The sequence below is a fragment of the Rutilus rutilus genome, assembly GCF_951802725.1.
Source record: "Rutilus rutilus genome assembly, chromosome: 7".
Lineage (NCBI taxonomy): Eukaryota > Metazoa > Chordata > Actinopteri > Cypriniformes > Leuciscidae > Rutilus > Rutilus rutilus.
The window spans coordinates 15,119,742-15,137,468 of NC_140221.1; the positions used below are offsets into that span (position 1 = coordinate 15,119,742).

General features: G+C 36.0%; 1 protein-coding gene across 1 annotated transcript in view; it reads right to left on the minus strand.

The window, feature by feature from the left end:
• The window catches only part of rxrab (retinoid x receptor, alpha b), a 75,144-nt gene that overhangs the window by 37,803 nt on the left and 19,614 nt on the right, over window positions 1-17,727 (minus strand). Inside the window, exons 2-3 of the mRNA XM_084414147.1 lie at window positions 16,974-17,093; window positions 2,336-2,580 (exon numbers count right to left, since the gene is read on the minus strand). Of these exons, the coding sequence (XP_084270273.1) occupies window positions 2,336-2,580; window positions 16,974-17,093 (365 nt within the window). The remainder of the gene's footprint in view (window positions 1-2,335; window positions 2,581-16,973; window positions 17,094-17,727) is intronic.

The following is a 17,727-nucleotide window of genomic DNA, read 5'->3' on the forward strand; positions in this document are numbered from 1 at the left end:
GAAGCAGGTACAGGTACAACTTTTACACAGTGGAAAACCAAACAGAGCTGAGTCGAGTCGAGCCGAGCCGAGCCGAGGCGAGCTGGTACTGTGTAGTGGAAAAGCACCATATGTCTCTCTGTTTATCCCGAGGTTTACCGCAGTCTTCCGGATCCAGGCCGTATCCAGATCTGATGAAGGACCTGTGCCTGGACACGACGACAACGCAGTCCTGAAGTGTCAACTAGTCTCTCCCCTATGAAGGCCTCCTTCCCTTCCCTTTACCTCTGTACAGATAAAACATTGTCAAAATGATTCCAGTTCACATGGATATGCGGAAGCGACAACAAAAAAACGGTATTATGAATTTTTAAGGCCAGACAAGAAATTTGGTGAGGTCAATTTGTAAACCAAGACTACATGCCTGTGCACATATATATTCATTCGCGTTTTTGAAGTTTACGCAGAGATGATAACGTTTTCAATATTTTTCAACGCTTGCACCTTGGAACCTATTTCATGGTTTGCGTTCTCGAGCTACCAGGCACTGTTGTTGTGCGAATGAGCAGCCGGAGTGCATTAAGAGTTTTCTGTTAGAACGCTGTCGTGTAAGCGCCGCCTAAGTTAAGAACTAATGATCTCTGCAACGGAAGAAAACTAAAACAAAGGAACACCTGTGACTGATGAATACAAAACTGAAAGTCCATGAAAGTGAAACTCAAGATGAATGAGTCCAGATAATTGTGACAAAACATGTCTCTTATAATTATGTTAATTCTGACTAATTATTATTAAAACAATATTCTGACTAATGGTGACACAATCTCTGAAATATATAGCCAGTTGCACTTTGAATATAGCTTTTGCCTTATTGTTCTCATCCATTTACTTGATCTATTTCTATCTATTTATTTCTTAAATATCTAACACCTAATACTGCTTTTAATATATTGCTTATATTAAATACAATCCATGTGTCACTAATTAACTCTTCTGTGTATTCAAAATTCAGTCTCATCATATGATTTAACGCCATTTCATTTTATCTTATCAATGTTATGAACCCCTGACAACACAACAGTCCTGAATATGCCAACTGATAACATGGACATTTAAGTTCAATCATATTTATGTCTATCTGTATATTCTTCAATTACTTAAAACTAGCGTTACGTTCATTCTAAATGAGTAAGAACTAACACTGATGTAGGCAATCAGATTTTAAAAACAGAAAGAGCTCCACCTGCATTCACTCTAATCTTTATTTTTAATTTACTGAAGCATACACAGGGAATGACATGTTCTGCTTTAAATGTTTGATGCTTAAATGTTTATCGGTTTATTTCTTATCTAGGTACCTTAAAAAAGGTTCAAGTAAACCACCTACATGTATGCTTAAATATAAAACATGAATCCAAGCTACTTTCCTGGAAAACTAACGTAGACAATTATAATACAAAAGTGGAATTACATCACTTGGGAACTGTAATATTCCTTGTATTATGTCTCATAAAACCCCGCTCATAGTGAGAAGGATTTAACAGAAATCCAATAACACCACAATATTTTTACAAGAAGCTGCATTTTCCACCAATAAAACGCTGCTTCAGCAGAACTTTTTAAGCTATGTGTTATTAAATAAAACCCAATCATAAAGCTGATAGCACTGATGCCGAATTGATTTGATTTTCTGTGAATAAGCGGCACGAAAGAGAAGCGCAATTGAGGCCACTAAACTCAATGAATGAGCTACACACTGTGTATAAAATGCAAGTGTGTATGCATGTATGCCATATGGAAAATACAATGAAACTATTTATGTTTTTCTAAATACCTTGAATATCCAAACTTTATAATTACTAGCATTTTTCTCTTCTGAGAAACTAGAAGAGCTTTTTGAACTTATGCAGACAGCCTTCGCCACTATTGCCAAATCAATTACATTTGCTTTGAACGATGACCAAAGTTGGTTTGATTGTAGCAAAAAAAAAAAGCTAGTTAAAAGCAATTTTTCTAAAAACCTTACTAAATTGGCTGATTGGCTCAATAAATGAGGTAAAGATTAGAATAAATGTTTGTGTTCCTGTGTGTGATTTTGTGCACCATCGAATCATGCAATCAAACCCATTTGAGCAATCAGACTCTTTAAAACAGATCTTTAATTTCCAGCAGAGTTCAGGTCAAGTTTAGCCAATTGAGCAGGAAAATTCAGTTCAAGCTGAGCCTGAGAACATGTTGAAAAAAAATATTGATTGGTTGCATACCTCTGAAAGAATCTGCAATAGCACTTGGCAATTCTCAGAAATTGATGCTGAAGCTGTTAAATAAGTCCAGAGTAAATGCAGTGATGTCTTACCTGTGGGCTTAGACTGGGTCTGAAGGTCATGCTGGTGGAGGACGGGCCGCTCATGGAGGGATGGCCCATGGGCGAGCTGATGACGGGGAACGGCGAGGACAGGCCGTTGATGGGCGAGTGCAGCTGACCCGGGCTGGAGCTCATGGCAGACGGGCTGAGCAGGGGCTGGTGCAGAGGATGGTTACTGATGCCTCGGTGACCCATGGAGGAGCTCAAAGGAGGCGACGAGAGCTGACCGGAGGAGTCTGCAGGACGGCGAGAGGGAAAAAGAGTTACACACAAAGGAAATTTCAGGAATATTTTGCATTTTGCCATTGTATACGTTAGGGTATTTTACATAGCTGCTGTTGTGAAAAGGTTTAAGAATGTGAAAATAGAGTGCAAATATACATTCAATTAAAAAAATTGACTAATGACCAAGATTTTAAGGTTTTCCTTAAACTTTTAAAATAAAAGTGTTTAATGCACAATGTAAACATTTACAAAAAAAAAAAAGTCCCGCAACAAAAACTTTCTAATTCAAGAAGTCACAGAGAAGGTGCTGCTAAATCATCATAAAACTATGACTATGAAGTCGAATTATTCAAATAATTAATATAACAAATTAATTAAATATACTGATATAATAAATACATTAACAGTCGATTTCGGTACATAATAAGACATTATAAGTGGATGTCATGAAAAAAATGAAATGATAAATTATATTTTATATTGATATTATATAATATTGACATTTCTATTTAAAATAAGTGACATGATGTGAAGGCCAAGTTTTAACCCATCCAAGTAAGTGCACACACATTAGGAGCAGTGAGTAGTGACACACACACACACACACACACACACACACACACACACACACACACACACACACACACACACACACACACACACACACACACTACAAACTGTGGAGACACACCTTTCTATTCATCACACAATCCTGAATTGATTTTATCATGGTTCCCACAAAACTATTGAGCAAAACAACCATTGGTAATAGTAAGAAATGATTCTTGAGCATCAAATCAGCATATCAGAATGATTTCTGAAGGATCATGTGATACTGAAGACTGTAATTATGCTGAAAATTCAGCTTTGCCATCACAGGAATACATTCAAACAAAACAGTTATTTAAAAAAAACGTTATAATGTTTTTACTGTATTTTTGATTAAATGAATACAGCCTTGATGAGCATAAGAACATTTTTTACTGACCCCAAACACTAATGTATATTATTATATATCCTTCAAGAAGTATTATCATGCTAATTATATGTGGGTTCTCGCACAGACATTGTGTACATACATGTGTTTGACACATTTGTTTGTGTGTGTGGTCCTAGTAAACCTTATATGGGGATAAAATGATTGCAATATCAGAAATCCTTGTCCTTGTGGGGACATTTTTGGTCCCCACGAGGAAAACAGCTTTAAAAATGTTTGCTTTTTGAAAAAATAAAAATGCAGAATGTTTTCTGTGATGGTTGTGTTTAGGGTTAGGGATTGAATATACAGTTTATACAGTACAAAAATCATTATGTCTATGGAAAGTCCCCATAAAACATGAACATGTGTGTGTGTGTGTGTGTGTGTTTGTGTTTGCTCTTCTATACGTATCCTACATATTTACCGTACTGTCAGTTGATTTGTTGACATTGTCTATTCTGATAACACAGTGGACTTTAGCCACAACTTGCCTTCTCTTTACAGAGAGAGTAAACACATGCTGAGAAAACACAGAGGGCTTAATTACTCATCCTTGTTTTCCCCCCACAGCAATAAGACCTTGACTGAAATGAAAACAATATCAATCTTCCTATACATGCAGAAACACATCTCAGGAAAAGGTAACAGTTCAAGTGTCATAGCAAATATTGTATTGAAACATCAGCTTCGGCTTATTTTCCCACTCTGACTATTGTGAAACATTCTGAAGGCCATTAGTCATTCAGTGTTTTTCTCTGGGAAAAGAAAGTTTGTAATATGATTTTTATTTCTGTCTATTGAAAAGCATGAACACAATCATGTTATTCTATTAAAATCAGCAAGGTTCTTTTATATCACATGTCTTAAGTCCAGTGACAGGTAACATCTTTCCACTGAAATGGAAACTACTGAGCGACAAAACAAAATAACTTCTTATTAGAAAATTATGTTTAATATACAATATAGGGATTTTTTCACTGTGGGCGGACCTACATGGCAACTGACAAAATGTCCTGTTACTCATCACGGGCTGCACTGTTAATTGGGACAAAAAAATTATGTCGTTCCTATGATTTTATCATGTCAGCTCTAATGCTAGCTTACATGGAGAAAACGAAAATGATGGTGAGGAGAACCGTTTATTCACAATAGTGAAGATCCAAAACTGTGAAACAAAAAACACTCAATCCTGACATGAAACAAATCATAAACTATGAACTTAACAATAAACAATGACATGCATGGACCATAGAGCATGGAACAGCATACTATTCTTCAATACATGACAAAGTAACATGGCAAACATGAACAAGACATAACTAATGAAACAAGAACCAATGAGAACACGACACATGAAACAAAGTAACCAATGAAAACAAGACACGTACTAAGGAACAAATCAGAACATGACACATGACAAGGAATCACATGACATAAACAGGTGACCCAGTAAACATGAACTTCAAAATAAAAGACATGAAAATATAAACTGAGAACATGAAAACATGAACAAAACCTAAACAGTCGTGGCATCAGCAATTACTTTCTTTAAGATATATTTCTACTTGATTTGATACATAAAAAATACTTTCATTGGTTTATCCCAATATTGTCAAGTTTGTTGAAAAATATTAAATAATTTCTTTGACTTGAAGCAGTCCATTTAGATGTTACCACATAATGTTTAGATGATAAAACAATTGTACAGTGTGTTTAAGTTTAGGCTATAGAATATGCATATTATGACTGAGTATTGCTGGGTGGTATGACAGTACACCCATAGGTATAGTGTGACACTATTATATTTTGTTATACCATAGTAAATACATGTGTGCTGTTATCAGTGGGCAGTTATTTACATGCTATTTACATTTACATTATGAATTTTCATTTTGGGGTGAACTACCCCTTTAACGCAAATACCAAACCACTGAAGATTATGAGGAGCTATGTAAGTTTAAGATTTGTCAGGTTGGATTTACGCCAGGGATTCTTTCCGCCAACCCAAACCAGCCCTGTACACTGTCACCAGCATTTCTCCAAAACGTATCTTAAAAGAGCGGAAAGCTCATGCACACTCATGTTTTCTTTAAAAAAATCTGTCTGAAAGCCCTCGCCGGACAGTTTAAATTGGTTGTGATCTGGTTTCTCATCCTATCTGCATGACAGATTATGAGTCGGCGACAAATGATGGTTGGCGATATGTGTCTCTGACACACCACATACATGCACACACCTTCTCCCCTGCCAACATATTGCACAACTTTTAGGCACAGGTACTGTACATATAGCCATGTACATTCACACAGACTATAAACATCAATACACACCTATACACACATTCCCAGAGCACTGAACGAACATTTCAGATCATAAACAAGGTGTGTAGGAAGATCATTAGAAGGCTCAACGTTACTTTTCGCCCCCTCTCTCTCACACACACATGTTCATTTATACACCACAAAACTAATCTGAATGAGAATCAGAGCTATTCTGAGCAACACAAAATTGTGGTTTTCTCCCAAAGATGACCACATGCTGACAGCAAGATTTGCAGCTCAAATCCTTCCTCTGAGAACTACAGCATAACTAAGCATAAATCTGGTCTACACTGAAAAATATGTGGTGTTGGATTTACTTTGAAACATCTCAGAAATTGCAAGTGAATTTCACAAATAGCTACAAAGAAATGACAAGTAACACATTGAATTAAACATGAAAACTTGCAAAACGTACTCCAGTTATCTTAGTTTCATTCACAACTTCGAAAAATCATTTGTTACAGTGTACAGTTCACAGAAGTCTCCTGCTTCACATTCAAGTTTATGTCCAGTTTCAAAGCTAAACCAATGGAATACAAAAATAATGTCATTAATATCTCAACACTGTGAGTTTTGGCTCGGTTTTATTTTAATATAGACAACCAGTAGAGTCTCTGTGTCAATTAAGAATATGATTTGGCCTTATCGCGTAAACACAACAATCTTGCCTCGACCGCTATATAAATACTGCCACACAAAGTGTTTACTCAATCGCCACAAACACCTACTCACTGAAATGCAAATCAAGGGTGGGAGATAAACAGACTAGGGGATAAGGATATACCGCCAGCCTAAGCAAAATGTATTTGAGCAAAACATCGTTACAGTTCGCTAATGAGGCAGCGAGAAGCAGAGCAGAGGCCTGATTAGTCGGAGGATGAGGGATGATGGGAAGGCAGAGGAGAGGGTTGACTTCATCACAACACAACACACTGCTGAACCACATGGACACACAGATGACAAGATCATAACTCGCAATGCTACTGAGTTTGATCCAAGCAAAGAAAGAGTGGACATCTTTATAGCTTAACCTTCTAATGTATTTTTTATTTATTTAATGTATTTTTTTTTATTTATTATTTTGTACTTAATCCAGAATAAAAACACATACTTAAATGTGTATGTGACTGAGCACTTTAATTGTATTTCTATTTTCCTTTCTTTTATTTGCTCTTGTTAATACATTAAATCTATTATTACTTTTTTTCTTTTATTATTATTTGTAGTCAGTTTTATGTAAAGCACTTTGAATGTATTTAATGCTAATAAACTGATTATTAGATACATTTAAATAAATAAGTATGAATAATAATTCATATATTGCATAATATCTCTACTATTATTTTACTTCAGTATTTCAGAGTGATAACATTTAAAATATTTTCTTTGTGGTGTTTTTCATAGAAATCTCACCGCCACAATGCTATGGTGTTGTTGGTGACTGCCAGGTTGTTGCTATGTAATTTTTGCTATGCATTTTGATTGGGTTTTAATGTGTTGCTATGTGGTAGGGTGATACATAGACGGTTGCTTAGTCTCTGTTGGCCTAAGTCAAAAAAGTCATTTTCTTCTAGTATTTATCCACCGGTTTTATCATTTGCTCTGCGTCTGTCAGTGTAATACTAAGGCTTATGCATTTGTTTAAATCCCTACATATGATACCAATTAATAACGATGCTTACCTTAGCACCATCAATAGTGTGGTCATCATTGAGTAATCATTTCCTCAGTATTATTGATGAGGTTAACATTCGATGACTCCCAAGATTATTATGAACTGAACTCTTCAAACGGGTACAAAACAAGACACTTGAGCTAAAAGAGGGGTGAATCAGTCATAAACAACACCGATGAGTCTGTTTTCAATTCGCTCTAGCTCAGCAGTGCTGCAGAGTCATTTGAATATAGAGGAAGAGAGTGGTTTCGTGGCTTCCTACATTCAATCAGCACATAGTGTTTAAATCAAACCTGCGCTAATGTGTTTAGTCTGACACTTCCTGAGCACCTTATTTCTCCTCTCTGTTTCATCCTACTTTTCTTTAAAACTGGTCTGATCTTTGCAGATCTACACAAACACGGGTTTGTATCACACAGTGCGTGTGGCCATCAGGTCCAGGAAGGACATTTAAGTTGACATAATACGCATTACATGCTCACTCACTCACCGTCTCTCTTCATTTCTCACTCTCACTCTCACACACACATAAACACTCTCATACACTCATATATTCACGCGCACATACATATACATATGCTGCAGACAAAACTCAAGACTATCCAGCCCGCTGAGATTTAATTACACTGCCAATTTGGTCACATAGCAGTTTGGACTAAAGAATCATTCAGGTTTTGAGCCCACTACAGTTTCACACATCCGGCTATTTCAGATAATCAGCACTTTAGAAAATATGCAGTTGTTCAAACAGTCATGGTGGATAATGCAAAATAAGCAGTTGGGTGAATAATGGAAAGCACAATGACTAATCTATATAAGATTCATCTCCGGCTGTCACTTTTAATGAAAACTTTGAACAAAGACAGGATAAATATTTTGAAACTGAACGTCCGGGATTTCCTTTACAGGTTTAATCCCAGTTTAGACACAAAATCTTCTCAAATTATTTCATGACAAATTACAACAATGCGATGGCTTAAAAACAGATAAACAGGACGTACATTTTACAACAATTCTCATCCTGTTCAGAGAAGAATATAAAAAATGATCTAATGATCTCAATGCATTAGCATTTTTTGTCTAGTGGTACAAAAAACAGGCAGCCATGTGAAATGTTCATGATCCCTATTCCCCATCTCGGTTTTCTTTTGAAATGACGGCCATAATATTTCAATCTCAGTTCCAAAGAGATTACATTTTAAACAACCTTTTATCTATATAGACAGAGACTGTACATCACGTATATGACAAAGTGGTCCGTGTAAAAAGTGTTCTGAACAAGTTCAACTGGACACATGATATAAATCTCACTGCTTCCATCTGATTTAGTATCACTGAGAAATTGCTATAGCAGTCAGCAAGTTCCCACGGTGATTCCCAACTTTTGCAGGCAGAGATGGTGACTTGAGGCGCTTACTTGAGACACGCTCAAGTAAAAAAAAGAATGATTGTAAGCTTGACTTAAACTTATAAACAATTGACATGAGCCTTCAACTGGACCTCAAATAAAAAAAACTTCTGGATGTGAAAAAAGCATTAGGTTTACAAAGAGAAATATTTTCGTATAGAGTAATTCTCATACTTTATATTAGGTGTCTTTAACTATTATGTACTTGCATAAAAAAAAAAAAAGTACATTGTACTTATTGTGTTGATGTTGCTGCTACTGCTACTGAGGTGGAATACGGGTAAGGTTAGGTGGTATGGGTAGGTTTAAGGGGGTTAAAGTGTAAGGGAAGGGTAATCAATTAATTATAGCTGTATTTAGAGAAATTAATTACAGATTTAATTCCATACAGGTAAAAACATGTATGCACTGTACATAATAAGTGAATTGTATGAAATGATCAATTTAAATGTTAGTAGTATAGTAGTTCAGTGTTCAGTGCCATTCGTCTTTTTTTGTAGATAAATGGGATTTTTTAAGCGCACGGCAATAAAGATGATCTATTGATTTAAGTAAAAAAACTGAAACTTTCTTTTAGATGACTTAAAGGGATTGTCCACCCAAAAATGAAGATTATTTCATAATTTGCATACCCTTATGCCATTCCAAACCTATGACATCCTTTTCTGTCAAACATAAAATAAGATATGTTGAGAATTGTCTCAGTGTTTTTGTCCATATAATGGAAGTCAATGGTCACCAAAACGGTTTGGTTCCCAATATTCTTCCACATTTTTATTTTATTTTATGTTCAACAGAAAGAAAGTCATACAGGCATCAGAGTGAATAAATTATGATAGAATTCTCAGTTTTAGATGAACTATCCCTTTAAGCATCAAGGAAATGCCTAGACATTACAGAATTGACCTTTAGAAATATAGCACTGGTAATATTGCACATCTCCTCAACAAGCCACACAATTCACGTCCATAGAACAAACTGTGAAGGATGGATTTAAATACTCTGCCAACAACCAAACCCTACAATCTGGTTGAAAAGTTGAAACCAGTATAAAGGATACTAATCCAAGAAGTCGCTGAACATTTCCGCAGACCAGATTGTTTAAGCTGAGCTAATATAAGCATCAGAGCCCAAGGTGATGCACCTGTTTAAAGGTCTTGCTGACTGTGTCAGATATCAGGCCAAGCATCTGCTCTCCTTATGTCCTTGGCATGTTAAAGTGTGCTTATATTATTTTCTTTATTTGTCAGAACCATGCTAACCATGCTAATGTAAAGGCTACAGGCACAGTGTCTGTCTGATTTCAGGGCATGGGAAGCTGGTCCCTAAAACCGAAATGTTATCAGTTTCCACTACAAGACTAGAGTGAATGAGACAATCAGATAAGCGTCTCTATAGCGCAGAGAGAAAGTGAGCTTTCTATAAGCCACCTGTGAGATTAAGCCAGTGCTATCTGACACACTCGGCTACACGTGTTTGCACAGAGATGGACAGATATGAACTGCTGGTACGGAGAGAACTGCTCAGCGTCCAGGGGCCAGGGAAAGAGCACATGCATTAGTCTAAATGACACAGTGAACATACAGTGGCAACATGTCTGAAAAGATCACAGACCTGGCATGCTTTGAATTCAATGCTTAAAGGATTGATTGACTAATGAATTAAAGTTTTTTTTTTTTTTTTAAGTGATTGATCACTTTTTATAAGATAAGACTCAGATAAGTCTAAAAGAGAAATTCCTAAACAGTGGTATGTCTTCTAGAGGGGGTCTTTGGAAAGATTTTAGATTTGGCTTTGTTAAAGAAAATAGAAAAAAATGTTTATTTTTTATTTTATTTAATTTTTCAAATAAAGAAAACGTTATACATATCTAAGGGTTAAAAACATAATTTTCATTACTTGAAATAAAATAAAATATATATATATAAAAAAAAAACATTTCTCATTTTTGTTTAGTTTAAGTGGAAGAACTAAAACAAAAACAAAAACTATACTAAAATTAAAATGAAAAAATAACATCTAAACATCATAAAAAATATATCAATGATAATAAAATAACATGGATGTGTACAAAATTTAATTAAATGACATTAAATTAAATGATTACATTCATTTTATTTATCTCTAGAAGCCTGAAATGTAATTAACTCGAAGTATTTGCAATAATAATAGTGACGTTGGCGTATATCAAACGTCACTAAGCAGATGAGCAAATTAATAATTGAAACACATACAGCCTATATGGTTTGAGTTAATGAAGAATCACTTCCATCAGCAACAAACAAAAGATTCATGTCTGCTGTTTTAATGTGTGCTGGACATTAAAAGCTTCTCCCTGCAATGCCTGACAATAAACCATCATCTCTACAGACCCCTTTATTCCCTCTTTCTGCTTTAAATCGGGACAGTAGACATCCTGTCATTCTCTCCCAGTCTATCCCTGCAGTAAGATTGCAGGCTGCCCCACTTTTTAGGTTGCAAAAACACAAAGATGCACACACACATTCTTGCACAATCACCGGTGGGACTGGATGGCTGGCCTGGTGCCCTGAGAACTGGAGCTTATACTGTGCGTCTGCCAATCTGAGCCCAACAAGCTGTTTTTAGGGGGAGGCATGTGCATTTAATTTCATTCTCACAGACCATCAATGTCCTGCAAAAAGGCCAATATAAACCTCAGTCACTAAAGAGCCTTCTGAAAAAGCCTTTGTCACATTGCTCTTGTTAAAAGATCAAGAGGAGAGGAACTATTCCCAGATTCTCAAAGCAAAAAGAGCAAGAATTCAAAATGAAAAATGATATTGTTTTTGATACAGATGAGTGATTTGTGTTCATTTTCCTCTATCTCTTCCTTTTGACTGAAGTAAAAAAAAAAAAAACTGATAGGTGCAGTTTAACAGTGGGACGTCAGAAATGAGATAATATTTCATTGTGACTGTGCCAGAGAGATAAAGAGCTCAGCGAGACCTCAGGAGCTGATTAAAGCTGATACAGCTCCAGGACTGATAGCTTCCCTCCAGCTTCTGTGTAGTTAGCCGCTCTTCTCAATGCCGTGTGTGTGTGTGTGCACCATATCCAGAGAGTCAAAATTATGGAATTAGATCGGATACTTTAGATTTGAACTAAATTGCTGCTTTTGAGCAGGTCCATGTTGTTGTTGTTGTTGTTGTTTTTAACTAACTAAACACTTGATTTTTTATTGAAACAGATCTTTGTTGTCTTGAAAAATGTTTCATACAAATGTGTTTTATGTATGGATTTTGTTTTATTCTTGTCTTTCAATCACTTTCAATCGTTAAATAGAAAATCCACTAGCCTATAGAAATATGAATTATTACATATTGTCGCTGTCGAGAATAAACCTTGTATCTCCATATTGCATTTTTTTTTTTCATAAATCATTACTATTGGTTACCCTTTACGTCTATCTGTGGGTTTTGCAAATATTTAACCAATGAAAACTATTCAAAAGAGCTTATGACTAAACCTTGCATCTCCATTGGATCCTTAATCTGTCGGGAAAATCTGATAAATCCACCCCGCCTCTATCGTGAATGATGTGACGCACGCAATAATAATGTCTTGCATTTCTGTAGTTTGGACCATCTTCGCTTGTATGCAGTGCAAAGGTAAATAAAGAACTGGTTCTTTGAACAGGCCTAAGTAGCCTACAGTGTTTTTTTTTTCTTTGCTCAAGAAACACTATAGATAATGTTTTATGTATTTAAGGAGCGGTGAAAAATTAAATGTCTTAGTGTAGCATTTGTCGTCGGGTCATTGCCAATACTGCCTTAAATAGCCTGTGTGTAGCACTTTATCTTTAATAACATGATATTTTCTCCAATTGACAGAAAAAAAATTAGCGCCCACATAGCCACAGTAATCTTTATAACCCATAAGTTGATACAAATTTAACACAATGCACATACTACCTCAGATGTGGCCGTTCTAATGGTGGACGAAACAAATAGGCCTATGAACTAAATTCTCAGAAATTCGCTTGTCAAATACCTTATAACTCCATTTGAGCTTGGTTTTGGTAAAATATTAATAATATAATGACTCGTGGAAGTGTCTGACCATATATAAAGCAACAATATCAACTTTGGCAACACAGTGTTTAATAATTTTAAAAATACAGTGTTTTTTCCATTACCTGAAAAGTAGCGTTTTTGGAGATACAAGGCTTCCGATATTTAAAATCATGATGATCTAAATTTAGAGTGAAATTAACATAAAACATTTCTTGTTTTAGAGACATTTTTGCACAAATTATGACTGTCAGTCAGGCAGGGCTATTATCATTAACTAAATTCATAATAATAATAATAATAATAATAAATAAATAAAAACAATTACTTGTAATAAAATAAGCATTAACCGAAATAAAATAAAATATAAAAAACGTACAATTTATTTCAGCTAGTTGCAAGGCAACATTTATCATTTTTGTTTAGTTTAAGTACTAAAATAACTAAGACTAAAACTTAATAAAAACTGTTTAAAAAATAATGAAAAAGAAAAAAATTATAATACATTTTTTTACTAAAACTAACTAAAATCAACATTAAAATGCAAAAACAGCAACATTTATACCACTGTCATTTAAATCACAGAATGTTGTTAAACATAATTGAAACACATAAATGAGAGTGGTGGAAATGACCATGACTTTTCTTTGTTTCCAAAGTTCAAAAGTAACTGTTTCCTGTGTTCCTTTGTTCCCACCAGTTATTAGTTGCCATGGACACTCATTTAAGGATCACACCTGTTAGTCTTTGAGTTAAAGCTAGGGTAGGTAATCCTGTTCAGAAACACTTTTTTTTATACTGGGTGAAATGGTCCTTCCATCCTGAGAGTAGTCAATACATTATGTGTTCAGAAAAAGGAATGAAAACAATCAGACCTCTGTACCAGCTGCAGGACAGTAAAAACTTTGACCAATCACTGCCACTCGGTCCGAGTGTAAAGAACCAATCAGATGCCTTCATGTCTCGTGCCCGCGCCCCACTGCGTGCGCTGCCCTGCGTGCACTCATCACATGTCACCGTTCCCGGAAATATTCAGCTCAAAGCACCTGCATAGGCAAACAAGGCAAAAACTACTTCCTCGGACCCTGCCCGCACTCTTGAACGACCTCCTCTGCTTCGCCCTCAACCCCGGACCTGTCCTCGAACCGACGATGTGGTACTTGTCTCCGGACTCGGAGTGTACGTTAGTCTTCATTAGAGTCAACAATGTTTTCATCATGGAAACTCTTACATGCAAAACACCGTATATGTTATGAATCTTACACGAAATTCACCTTCATCACAGTGTAACTGATGGTAATGGAAAAACGTGTATCAATGCAACCTGTTTTTAGTTTTGCCTTATAAATATAGCTCGTTACCTATAAATATAGCTCGTTACCGAATCAAACTTTACCAGTATCGATATGCTTGCTTGATAGTGAGTACTAAAAGAAATCTTATTTGTTTATATTCATAGTGATAAAGTTAGGTATTTTATTACATGTGATTCTGACATGATGTCACTGTATGTACTTGCGCTCCTTCCTCTCCACTCGTCTCAGGTAATAAATGCGTCTTCCAGCTGAGCCTGAGCGTTTGGCGTCGCGCGTTCATGTGTTTTGGGGGCGTGGCTTTGGAAGGAGCTCAGAAGGAAGGGGGTGGGAGTGAATGGAAATAATGAGCTGTGTTTATTGCAGATTAAAAGGTCTACAGTCACTCGATTTTTATATTCTCTTTTTCAGAGTACTTACATTTTAATTATGTATTGGTATATAAAGACAGTTTAAACAAATTTGGAATGTTTTTTTTTTTTGAAAAATCCTACCTACCCTGCCTTTAATCATCATTGTGTATTTAAGTTCCTTATTTCCTTCAGTTCGTCGTTTGGTATTGTCGTATGTTACACGCTGTTACGTTGCTTGCTTTCTTGTGGATTACCTGAGTTTGTTCTTGATCATCTTAGTCAGACCCAAAACGTTACAAGGACAAAAGTGCCCATAGCTGAAGAAACACCCAATTATAAATTATCATCGCTGTGTTAAACTATTTCTATTTGCAATTTCATGTCAGCTCAACAATAAAGTTTTTTTTCCTCTTTTTTTCTAAAATGCCAGCAAAATATTTAGTTTTCTCTCACAGTCATCATTAGTCACTTTATTCACCCAACACATTGCACATGTGATGTAGCTCAGCCTGCTGAGGCACCTCGCTTTATGGAGACAACTGCCTCGATCATCAGGAAGAAATTAGCGGAGCACTAAGCAACTCAATCTTATTGGCTGCCGGGCCCGTCCGCTCCATTTGAGGTCAGCCCAGACATTCCAATGGATAATCTTTTCCATCCCTCCACTCTCTTGTCTTTCTCTTTCTCTCACACTCAGTCTGTTTTCCTCAAAGAGCAACTTCAGCACAAGGCTGGCTTTGTGTAGCCTCTTCTTTCTTACTCGGTCAATGTGTTTTAAGCGAACCGTGTGGAGCTGAAATACATATCTGCCTTCGTTCCAAGCTTTCCCCTGCACCTTCCAGTAAGTTATTTTCTGTAGCAAGCTAGTAATATGAAGCCTCTGAATTAGGGCCATCACCACATCACAAAGCTTCTGGAGAGTAGCTGAGCTATGTTTGCTTCTGGAGCTTCGCCCACTTTTCCCAGCATCCCATTCTTTGTTCTGCTCGCTCTCTCTGAACTTGCAACAAAAGGCTGTAATTATGGTGGGCACAAACCAGAGAGAAAGAGCGATATTATAGCATTCTCTCACACTTCAAATATGCCTGCTCGCTAGAAGTTACAGGAACCCGTTTTGATTTATGCCAGCTGTGGAAATGACAGCTGCTGTGAACTTCTGGAATGGTCGTTTTGATGCAACCCACATATCTCATGCATTCTGAATCACAATATTTACATAAGTCCTCATGTTAAACGCCTGAGATACACATCCTCGCCAAAACATACTGTTGAGTGATCGCGCTAAAGACTAGCTTTAATGTGCTATATACTAACTGGTAACACTTTATAATACATTTCCATTTGTTGATATTAGTTAACTACATCAGATGACATGAAAAATATATGCATCTAAAGCATTCATAATCTTAGGTTAATTTCAACATTTACTAATACATTATTAAAATCAAAGGTTGCATCTTTTATTTAATTTATTTTATTATTATAATAACAGATACTAATAAATTAATATCTGAGATTATTTAATGGACCTGAGCTAACATGACCTAACAATGAACAGTGGTAACACTTTATTTTACTGTGTCCTTGTTACACGTTAAATGTACTTATATAGTAATAACAGTAAATTATGCATAATTACAAGCAACTAACTCTAAACCAAACTCTATCCTATAGTAAGTACATATTGTTAATTAATATTACTCAGTACTTAATTGCATACCTGAACTGTAGCAGCCTAACATTAACTAACATTAACAAAGATTGATAAACACTGTAACAAATGTAATGCTCATTGTTAGTTAATCAATTAACTTGAAACTTGAAAAATATATTTTATATATAATATAAATATATATAAAGATAATTGACTTTAAATAAGCAGCAAGCCTGGGGAAAAACAAACTTGCTGTACACTAGCTGAAAACCAACTGAGAACAAAGAGATCTACAACATGTGAATACTGGGAATAAGACCGGTGAAACATGTCCATTACTGTAGGGGCCAGGGGAGACACTCACTATATGGGCTTTGTTGTAACATGTTTGAAGCAGAAACTATTTCTCATGAGTGAAACTGTATCTTGAGGTCTTTGCGGGAATGACAGGACAAGACATCCTACACTTGGAATAAAGACTGATTTTGCCCTACAGCGTTGAATCGCTGCCGATATGCATGGATGATCCAGCACTGTAGGGCAAGATCAGTTCAACGCAACTGTGCTAACACAAACCAGATGTCTTTCAGAATAAAATGTCTGATCTGATGCGTTTATGTGGCAAGCGCAGGTGCTCTGATGTGTATGTGCATGTGAATGTGTTTTATACCTGTGGATATCCTGCGCTGTTGTAGCGGGTACGCCCCCGTGAAGCCGGAGCAGCCATTGGGCGAACTGCCAGCGTCGCCCGACCAGCTCCGCGCTACTGTGCAGGGGTTTTTCAGGAGCCCTGTGTGTGTGACACAAGAGAAGTGGGTGAGAGTCACTCACTTGCTATTTAATCAGGTGAGGATTTCAGACCAATATTATGTGAAAGTACACATTACACTTTACTCAAATATGTTATGGATGGATCTCACAGTCTTCAATAAACTATATATAAGCTTATATGAGCTTATAGGGAAAAATAATTGCTGAAATGTTCCTCTCTGGAAATGTAATGAGAGTTTATGTAGGCATTAGTCATAGTCTCAATATGTCTCCTATAAAAGTCTTTAAAGAGAAATAAATTTAGAAACCAATAAAACAATAGTTGACATTCAATAAAAGTACACAGCTATACACAATGGATGTTGATAGCATAACTCAGATGATTTGGTTTTGGAAGAAACTGATGAGAAAGCATCATCAGCAATCACATTGATTTTTAATTGAAAATCTGAACATAGTTTGTGACATTATTGAGATCTCTTATGAAGCATGTGAGATAATGTCACATGTGGGTGTAATATGGCGCATGAAGGAGTAAAGAAACAAAAACAGTCTTTGATAAAATATACAAAAAGGGAACATGCAGGAGATAGCAGGATGTCACATTTTGCCATTGTTTTGGTTTCGTTTTCATATTGGACTTTCTCCCGTTT